This window comes from Sinocyclocheilus anshuiensis, unplaced genomic scaffold, assembly GCF_001515605.1.
Source record: "Sinocyclocheilus anshuiensis isolate Anshui unplaced genomic scaffold, SAMN03320099.WGS_v1.1 scaffold958, whole genome shotgun sequence".
In the NCBI taxonomy this organism is placed as follows: Eukaryota; Metazoa; Chordata; class Actinopteri; order Cypriniformes; family Cyprinidae; genus Sinocyclocheilus; species Sinocyclocheilus anshuiensis.
This window is the reverse complement of record NW_015539929.1, coordinates 438,455-448,914: the sequence shown is the minus strand read 5'-3', so window position 1 is coordinate 448,914 and position 10,460 is coordinate 438,455. Positions and strand designations below refer to the sequence as shown.

The 10,460-nt window shown below is 35.6% G+C and overlaps 1 protein-coding gene across 1 annotated transcript in view; it reads right to left on the bottom strand.

Annotated features, from left to right (window-relative positions):
• The window catches only part of dmbx1b (diencephalon/mesencephalon homeobox 1b), a 5,206-nt gene extending 2,432 nt beyond the window's left edge, over positions 1 to 2,774 (bottom strand). Inside the window, exons 1-3 of the mRNA XM_016483910.1 lie at positions 2,621 to 2,774; positions 1,591 to 1,769; positions 490 to 862 (exon numbers count right to left, since the gene is read on the bottom strand). Coding sequence (XP_016339396.1) covers positions 490 to 862; positions 1,591 to 1,769; positions 2,621 to 2,774 — 706 coding nt within the window. The remainder of the gene's footprint in view (positions 1 to 489; positions 863 to 1,590; positions 1,770 to 2,620) is intronic.
• Positions 2,775 to 10,460: the final 7,686 nt, after the last annotated feature.

The window sequence follows — 10,460 nt, the reverse complement described above, 5'->3', positions numbered from 1 at the left end:
CAGCTGTCTTAACCGTGGCTTGTGTACTGCAAACACATACCAGCTTCATCACTGTGTTTGTCACGCGACTCTGTTCCCCTTTCGGGCTTGAACTGATGGTAAAACTAATGACATTATTTACTGTCTTTACATTTATTTTGAAAGATGAAGCTCGCGATTATGGTAAGGGGCGTTACATTTCCGACGAGTGCTTGCGGTGTTCGGCCAATCACAATGCACTGGGTCAGCTGGCTAATCAGAGCAGACTGCGCTTGTCGGAAGGAGGGACTTTGTAGAAAACGAAGCGTTTGAGAGAGGCGGGGCATAGAGGACCTACAATAATGTACAGTATTTGAAAAATAATGTGTTTTTTGAACATTAAAGCATGTCAACATATTCTGTTACACCAAATAATGATCTTTAAAAAAGCATCATATGACCCCTTTAATCTATTTGAAGGTGTTTGCTTTTGAGCATTGTGAAGGAAAGATCATATATAGCTCTTCATACCTGATTTAGGGCTGATTGGTTTGCAAGAAGGTGAACTGTCGTCTGTCGTCAGGGTTGGCCCCGCCTCTTTTGTTTCATCTTTGATGGACAGTGACTCATCCTCTCTGTCAGTCATGTCCTCAGCCCCTGACTCCGCCCCTGACTGTTCCGGTGAGGTGACATTCACCTCTTCACTCAACTCACAGGGAGGGGGGCATGTGGGGCCACGCCCATCTGAAGGGGAGGGCGGGCCTTGAGCCTCAACAGGCGGAGCTTCTTCTTTCCCCACTTCCTGGGCTCCCTCCATCCCAGCATCCTTCAGCCGCTGAAGCTGCTCTTTCTGCAGGCTGCGCTGCTTCTTGCGGAACTTCGCACGGCGGTTTTTAAACCACACCTGTTAGTGTGAAGACATCATTGTTTGCGAAACTTTAAAGATTGACAATCACAGAATTTATCTGAATAGGGTAAAAATCTTAACTAATAGATATCACCATACTTCCTGGTTAATTATTCACAGTACATTACGGCAATTTTGTATTACAGTTTTCTGAAATCTTATGTTTTAATATGCGAATGAGGTATTGTATGCACTAATTTGCAAACATTTCCAGAATTCTGAATGTTGGATAAAACCAAGTTCAATTTTCTTGCTTCATTTTGTTGAAGGGTTTTTAAAGAAGGAATTTTAGATTTATCTTTTTATCACTCCATTAATCTGAAACACTATCAATCAGTAAGAAACATCAAGAGTTTTTAGGGGGAAAACAGACAAATTATACATGAACAAATCTATCTGTAGATACCTTCAGAATATAAATAAGATTTCATAACTGTGAAGTTTAGTGTATTGTAAGTGCTGAATTGGAGTTTTGGCTGTAGTGTGTCTTCTTAAGGTGTAAAGTTTACAATATGTAACAATGTATAATTCTGCTAACAACCTGCAGTTGACATAGTTGAGTGTATGTTTTGCCTGCATGAGGATTTTTGAAATGATATATTTAATTATTATTTTTTATTCATTCAATTATTCATTCATTCATTTTATTTTTTGTTCGCACTTTTTAGCTCTTGCACTAGTAGACTAACCCCATTGGCTGGTGTCCTCGCGTGTTGTGAACTCACCTGTACTCGAGCTTCGGGGAGGTTGGTGCACATGGCCAGACGTTCTCGCATGACCACATCAGGGTAGTGAGTTTTCTGGAAAGTTTTCTCCAGCGCCTCCAGCTGCTGCGCGGTGAAGGCTGTGCGGCTGCGGCGCTGCTTTCTGTGCTGAGAGCCGTAGCGCGCCTCCAAAATGATGTCTGAACATGTGCAGGATGATAAATTATGCTGAGTTTCATAATATGTAAATCTATCTACCTATCTATCTATCTATCTATCTATCTATCTTTCTATATATCTATCTATCTATCTACACTGTAAAAAAAATCAGTAAAATTTACAGTAAAAAACCGGCAGCTGTGGTTACCGGAATTTTACCGTAAAAAATACAGTAGCAACGTTTTAGGTTTTACGGTTTTAACTTAAATTTACAGTTAAATACCGTAATTTCATTAACTGATATAATGTTAATATACCAACCTTTTGAAGTACTGAAATCTGTTTTGTACCTTTGTAATATACTGATAACCACCAAATGCAGGTGGTGATGAGAAAGTCACATGATGAACCGAAGCCCATCACAAGCAGCTTTTAAATAATAACGTATATAGAAGGTGCACAGTGTCATTCACACAAACACTAAACACCATCACCATGGTAACACACATGAAACTGAAATAATGCAATAAACATTCATTTAACAACATTAGGTGTAACACACAACCCTAATATACAAAACTGATAAGAAAAAACTAAGAAACAGTTATTTCAGCAAAAAAGATCAAATTTGAAATGTAACGCATTCTGGGAATGTCAATTTACGGTTATTCACTGTAAATTATACACTTCCAAAAACGGTATACTACTGTAAAATTACATGTAATGCCCAATACAGTTTTTCACTGTATATAGTAGGGGAAGTTACCGTTAACCATTTAACAGGTTTTTACTGTAGCATTTTTACAGTCTTTTACTGTTAAATTCACGGTCATTTTTTACAGTGTATCTATCTATCTATGGTTATTTCAGGTGAGCGGATATGATTTCTTACCTGCCAGTCTCTCCGCGAGCGTGAGTGCGTGCACGGAGGGCCGGTAGTCTGGCGCGTGCTGCGCATGCTGCGCGGCCTGTTGATGAAGGTTGTACATGGCGCTCAGAGAGTTCATGGCGTGCAGAGAGTAACCATTCACTCCGTAGTGCTGCATCGCGTCCCTCTGATCAACGACAGACAATGCAGATAATTAGGCTACTGTCATGACTAAAAGAATCATCTTATGAGTTCATGGTGCTTTTGAGGTTGCAGTGTGGCATCTAAAAGGATTTTCAGTGATAGTCATATTATAAAGCATATTTAGCATATGAAGAGAACTCAATGCAATTCTATTAGCAGAAATGTATTGTACTAACCTAATTTATCTACCTCTTCTTTAAAATGTTTAAATACGGCACGCGCTTTACATGCATGTCATGTTTTACTATAAATGTTTTACCATAGCCTAAATAATTTATTTCTCGCATATAGGCTATAATTTAAGTTCAAATTAAATCATTTATTCCCCTCTAAAAATTATTTCCCATATGCTCTCTTTGACTAAATGTGCATTGCAATAGAATAGAAGACTCTTACAACAAAAAAGTTGTGTATCAGTCGTAAACAATATAGGCATCTGTGTGTGTTCATAAACTTTCTCTTCATGTGTTTCTTGTAAAACGCATAGCCTAGCCTACTTATTAAGAGCTTTATATTTACACATTTGAAGCTACGCATTTTTGCCATTTTATTTCATTTGTATCGAATAATTAATTTTCAGTGCTCCGTGATACTAAGGTATAAGCTATTGTTTCCTTGTCTTTTTAAGCAAACAATATACTGATTTTTGACGTAATAAATATTACAGAACGATAATGTATCTGATTTATCTGCTTACAATTGTATCTATTCACCTTTATCAAATTAAAGAACGATAATCTTAATGTAAAAAAAAATAATATGGGAAAAAACGTTGTTTTTTAATTCAATCAAACTGAGCGAAAACATTTTATTGTTGATGGCGCATGACATTCGACACAAACGATGATGAATGTTTTCGTTCAGTTTGCAAACAGCCGTGAAAATCTCTGATAGATGGGGTTATGACCGGTCGTCTATCAAATGAAATGTAGGCATTTATATATGAATAATTCGTTTAGATATGTTTAAGACATTTAACAATTTGTATTAACTATTGCGCATTCTCTTTAACAAGAACTGGGCTCGAGGGCATGCTTTTGGCTATATCCATCTGTCAAATGATAAAAAGAAAAAACCCTTGACCTGTCATAATAAACGACATAATAATAATAATAATAATAAAAAGCAGAAGATTGCATTTTTAAAGTATTTTCACAAGGAGAAAGTGTAAGGATTTTCCATTAGTAAGCTTCAGTTTGATCACTCTTTAATCGGTGATAATTGGCTACAGTGGGATTAATCTCTTTATTAGTCATTATTATTTTTTTGAAGCAAGAATAAGTGTAAGCAGCCTGAGGGTTTAGGATTTAGTCCTCACTAAAGAGCCCGTGGCATTTGTGTCACTGACACTAAATTCCCCAATGTAATCATATTCCAGCCACATGGGAATACTTTAATTCGGCTGAACAAAAAGTGCTTTGCTAAACATTTACTTTGCCCTCCCAGTGTTAAGCTCAATCGGTGCTCGTTCTGTCCTTCATCGCCTATGGGCTGCTTCTGCTGAAGATGTATGTATGCATTTATAAATGCATAAATGCATACATAAATGCATACATCCCAGTTGGGCCGCGTCTAATGTTGGTGCAAATAGCTTTGATTACCAGAGTCTGAGATGATGGGACGCGAGCTAGTTTGTGTTGCACCACACTTGGTGCAAGGTTTTTTTTTAACAGGCCACAACAACACGACACAATTTTTCCAAAACAGTTTTTGATTAAAATAATTTTAGGCGATTGACATCGACGACAGGTCACTCAAATATTAGGCTGCATGTATTTGTGTCTTCATTTTTTTTTTCTTAAAATTGTGTTTTTTTTACATTCCATTATAAGTCATTAAGAAACACTGTATACTGCTTAACAAATCAGGGCTTAATGTACATTCAGTATAAATACATATATTTTAATATTTATAAAATATACTTAATGTAAATATATAAATCAGTTTAATAATTTCTAAACTGAATATTGATGAACGAATGATCTATAATTATCAAAATCTATATTAATTTTTATTTTAAAAGGTCAGAATTGTATTAGGCCTATGACTAAATCATCCCGACTATAGTTACAACAGACAAAGTCATTTGTAAATCCGATAGAAATAGGCTAGATGTTGAACAATTTCACATAATACAACGTTTGTTAAAATTGTTATGAAGTTTACATTTTATTAGTCTGGACTTTAAAAAGACTAAGGGACCTAAAGAATAGATTGAACAAAACTAAATTTAGATTTAAAATCTCAGTCAAAAGGATTTAGTTTTATATGAGTGAGTTAAAACAGATAATTTCTCAGTTTTCTGTTTGACGAAAGCAGATTTTCACAGGCTTGTATGAGTTTTGAAAGTGGTTACTCACCTCTCTGAGAAGTTTTTTTCTTCCTCCGAGCAGTAACAACAGCAATTTAGCTGACAATTTACGCAATTAAACAGAAGTGATTTTTGCCAGTCAGTTGTTTTATATCCTGTTGGAAGTCAAAAGTATCCGAGACTGTTTACAGCTGCTCTGTTCTGAGGATTTTTTGATGTTAGTCCTCAAAAAATATCACAGCCTCCCCTGGTCAGCGCGCCAGGAGGTCCCGCCCACCGACCAATGAGGAACGCGATGAGCTCACAGAAGAGCCCCATTGGCTAATTTCACTGTCAGTCACAGGTTTCCCGTCGCCTTCAGTTCCAGCAGTTTTCACGGGTTCCTGCTGACCTGTGCAACGGCATGCTTTTCTGCTGTCTTCATAAATATATGACTAAATCAGTTAAGAAATAATCGCAACATTAGCTGTTATCATAAATAATAATCTAGACATGTTAAAGGTTTTTAAACCTCTAAAAAGGTGCTCTAATTGCAATATATGCTTTTTGAGGTTTCTCATAAACAAATGTGATTTATTATTTTTAAACCATTAATAAACTGCAAAAACACATTTACAGTGTAGAAACAGCCTATCGGTTAAACTCCCAAACAACTGTGACACAGTTGTGATTTTCAAGCTGGATAATTATGAAAAACTCTATATGCACTCTAAAAAATGCTGGGTTAAATACAACCCAGTGCTGGGTAAAATAGGGACAAACCCAGCAATTGGGTTGTTTTGACCCAGAGTGTGATTTTTAAGAGTGTGAGATGTGGAGGGGAAAACTGTTAGGCTATAAACGAATTCACTGTGTTATTTGCGTTACACCTCTGACAAGCTGTTTTTAAGAGGGACCGAAGCAAAGAAGGTGGAGAGAGAATGAGATCTCTAATAGATGGCAGAATCTCTCCCGGCCTGGAGGATTTACAGAGACAAGACGCCATCTCAGCCTTTAAACCAGTCTTAAAATGACGGATGGTAAGAGGATTAAAACAATAATGCCCTTCCCTTTTTCAGACTTTTTTTTTTTATTTTTTATTTTTATTTTTGTAAGATTTCTTCTTTTCAGAGAGAGAGAGAGAGAGAGAGAGAGAGAACGTTTAGGCTGGAATTAAGAAGTGGTCCTTAAATGTAAAACTTGCATATTTTGTTGATATACTGGGAAAAATCGGAGATTCAAGGTGATATTTTCAGTCTTTGCGAATTCATTAAAGCCTTTGTTGATGGGGCACTTTAGATATTTTCTTATTTCATGTTTTATGTATTTATTTAAAAAACGATTGCATTTATTTATTAAACTAAATATCAAATAATTAATGCTACCTCCTTACATAATGATAATCATCTAAAATGGATTAAAATGATAGAACTTGTACTGATCTATCCGAACTTCCTCCTGTTTCTAGCATTTTGTGCACATCTACGGGCATTAGGGTCTAGAAAAAAAATCCGATTAACTTTTGAACCAGTGGAAATAAGAAGTTAAATAGGAGGTAAGTCTGGGTAGTGTCTCTTTGTAAAGACCATTTTTAAGGCAATTAAAGCGAGAAGGAATTCCTCAGTGTCTCAGACTCTAATGCGCATGTGTCCAGCACTTCTGGTGAGTTTTAATAACAACTTAATAGTGCTGACCAACTATTAATAATTATGCTACTTTCATGTCACTTATTGTTGTTAGGCGACCTTCTCTGACCCAAAATGCATCCTTAGCAGTTAAAAATAGTAAGGTATGCCTTACCTCTGTATTCAGTTTGATAGCCTATGACATTATATTATAGCCACCTGTTGAGATTTCTTAAATATGTATATAGCAGGGGAATATAGAGATTGAGAAAAATGAATTTCATTAGTAACTGTGGCATTTGTTATATTGTCTCTCAACTCGGTGACAGGCGCAACAAAAGTGAATGAATGTTCTCTTCAATTCGGTTTCAGTGTGAACACTCTTTAATTACAACTTTAGCAACACTTGCCTCTACAAGGCAATCAAAGTTGCCTTTAAAGATGTTTTAGGCTACTTAGGCCAACATATTCCAGCATTTACAAAGGTTTGAAGGAGGAAGAGTTTTTGAAATTCTAAAGTTGAGTCCCTCTGAGGATGTTTTGCGCTGACCACCATTTCTACCCACTTTTGCTGTTCTGGCCCACATCTCTGTTAACATATTTAGTCTCCGTGGACGTTGTTCTGTGGCATCAATCTCTGTATTTTACTCCAAACAGGCTTCATCACAGAAAGCCTCTTTAGATGATTTAGCATCTTTCCTCTTGGAGATGATACTCTCGCATGGCAGATCTTCAGAACAAAACTTTATCCCCTCTTAAAGCTCAACCAACCAGCCAAAATGTGCAAGCTTACTCAATGAGGTGTCAAACCAACTTTAAACCAATGAGCCAAATGCAATACGCTGGGCTTTAGTCAGCCTACTTGAATTTCATGTTTATGATATGGATGCATCCAAGATTTTATGGTCTGAATTCGATCAAGTCTACCTCTGAGAGACATACTAAAGGAACACTTGCAAAATTTTTGATTTGTATTAGTTACAGTTGTAGTAATGTTGTCATTTTATTCGTTTTTTATTATGTCTATATAGGCTTTTTATTAAGTTTTATTTAATTTTAGTTATTTCAGTACTTCAACATACAAAATGGAAATGAAATAATAATGTATTTATATATATGTACATGTATATGTACTGTATATGTGTGTGGCTGTACATACACATGTAAGTTAGTTGTTTTTTGGTGTTTGGCTTAGTGTTATGTTAGAATCATTATTATACTCATACCTTCTGTTCTTTTAATATTTTGAATTGTTTTTAGCTTTATTTTCTTGTTTTAATTGAAATGTTTAGTTTTGAAATGTTGTTGTATGCATTTGTCATTTTTATTTAATTTCTTTTATTTTCTTAAATGTGTGTGTATATATATAGTATTTATAGAGTTTTAGCTTTTAGTTGTAATCACTTTTTCTTATTTGTAAGTCGCTTTGGATAAAAGCGTCTGCTAAATGACTAAAAGTAAAGTAAAGTAAAATTGTCTCTTATTGTGTTTTGAATGTAAACACCCTACTTTGCCATTCATAGTGGGCTGAACCTCTGGTCAAGGGTATTGTAGTATGTGCTGATATAGGGAATATTAATAATTTTGATTAATGGCTTTAAGGTGAATGGTGTCTGGGGACAAGAATAGCAAAAACAGCTTGCCAGAAGCGATCAGTTAGAGGTGTTATTATTAAGACATTTGGTTCAAATATTTTCTTTCCACTTCTGCTGAATCTGATTAAGAGGGGCCAAAATAACAGTCGCCAACACTCTATCCTTCCTCAATAATACTAAACAGCACTGGAATTTTTCTGCTTTAACATGCATAATGGTCAGCACTTAGGGTTGAAGGATGAAATTATGTTTTTGGGATGGTTAAGACAGCATGATGTTCCTGCTGAGACGAGGATTGTCTAGCAATGTTTTTCTCTTCTGAAAAAGGCATGGTGATGGCTTTGAGATATTTTTAGTGATAGAAACTAGTTTTTATTTCGCGTCATTACATAAATGAACATGCTAATCTGAAAAATCCATGAAATGGATCAACAAACAGTTTGGATTTCTTTGATGGAGTATTTCCTATCAGGAAGTTTGGGTGGGACATATCAAAGTGATCATTGCTTTTTTAATAAATAATAAGTTTTAGTTTATGTCACAGCCTTGTGGTCCTTATTGCTAGTTGGTGGAAAGTGACAAATGCGTTTTCTTTTCTAAAAGTGAACTTTTGCATTTATTGATTAGAAGCCTAAAAGTGTCATACTAATCAACTGCTTATTGATTGATTGATTTTCTAGATATAACACATGGGACATACATTGGATTCTTTCCTGAAAGAAGGATTTTGAAGAGTTGTAACTTTGGGACCCCAAAATCTGATCTGAAGTCTGAACTGCCATCCCCGTGAGTATTTGGACACCAGAGCTCTCCTCCTGGTTTGGCCAACTTCCCATCCTGAGAACATTGACATATTGAAACTGGCAGTTGAGTTTCTTCCCTCCAGCCTGCGGCCGGACACAACAACACCTTTTGTGTTGGTCTAATCCTGGGGCTCCACCGTCTTCGCAACTCTGGAGGATAAAAGTACCATCAAACCAGTACTTTAGGGGGAAAATCTTCCCTAATCCTAGCTTTACCTAAACAAAAGGAGGGAAAAAACAAGAGGGCGGAGAGAAATTGTGCAGAAACAGGGCAAGACCCGGAGCAAAGATCCATACAAACCATTTTCCTGGAGAAACTAAGCATTTCTGACAGGCTTTCAGGGCCACTATATCGACACAAAGTACCAAGGCATAGAGAACGCTCTACAGATTAGATATTTGACTAGTTAAATGATAAAGCATTGAAACTTTCATAGGATTTGATTTTTAAAAAATAGGTTAGTCTCAAAGTATCTTAACATGCACTGTTTTCCTATTTTATCCCCTGAAGCTAGTAAAAGGCTGTTTTCTTTAAGTGAACTTTACATCATACTTTAAGATCAACACCCCAAAGCTTGACAGTCATTATTACCTCTTCATTGGTCGACATTTTATTCCATAACGTTACACAGTTTTGATGCTGTTTTATGTCTGATGATTGTGTTAGAATACATGTGGAAGCATCTGTTGTTTCGGTTTCTTCTTCACTTGTGTTTTTTGGAAATTCTGTACAGAAGATGTGTACTAGCACCCCCTACCTTTTAACAATGAAAACACGGATTCTAGGAACACAAGTATAGCTAAAATATATTTAGACTTTTTTTAAGTATAAGTCAGGTATACTTAAATGCCATTTTAAGTATATTTTCTGAGAAGTACATAAAGCCCATTTCTGAAGTATACTTTCCTATTTTAAGTTTAAAAGAAGTATACTAATAGCACACTTGAATAAACTTGTTTTTCGCAAGGGAAGAAAAACTTCAACAATCATTTTGGGCTTGTAATACAGATTAGGTTTGTACAACTAAAAGCTGTACGTTAAAAACTTACGAGTATACTTGCAGTATAAAACTACTAAACTAGTAGTTTACTAAGACTATACTTCAAAGTGTACTAAAATGCTAAAAAAGTATTTAATTAGTAAACTATCAGTATACCTATAAGTTCACTTGTAGTATAGTTGCACTACAAGCTAAAAATATTGATGTAAACTAGTTGTGTACTCAAAGTTTACTACTGTTATACTTAAAGTATACTTAAAATATACTAGAACGTGGGCCAATTTAGTCCCAAGGAGTATCGAAATAGTACATTTACAAGTATACTACTAGTACACTGATATTTGTA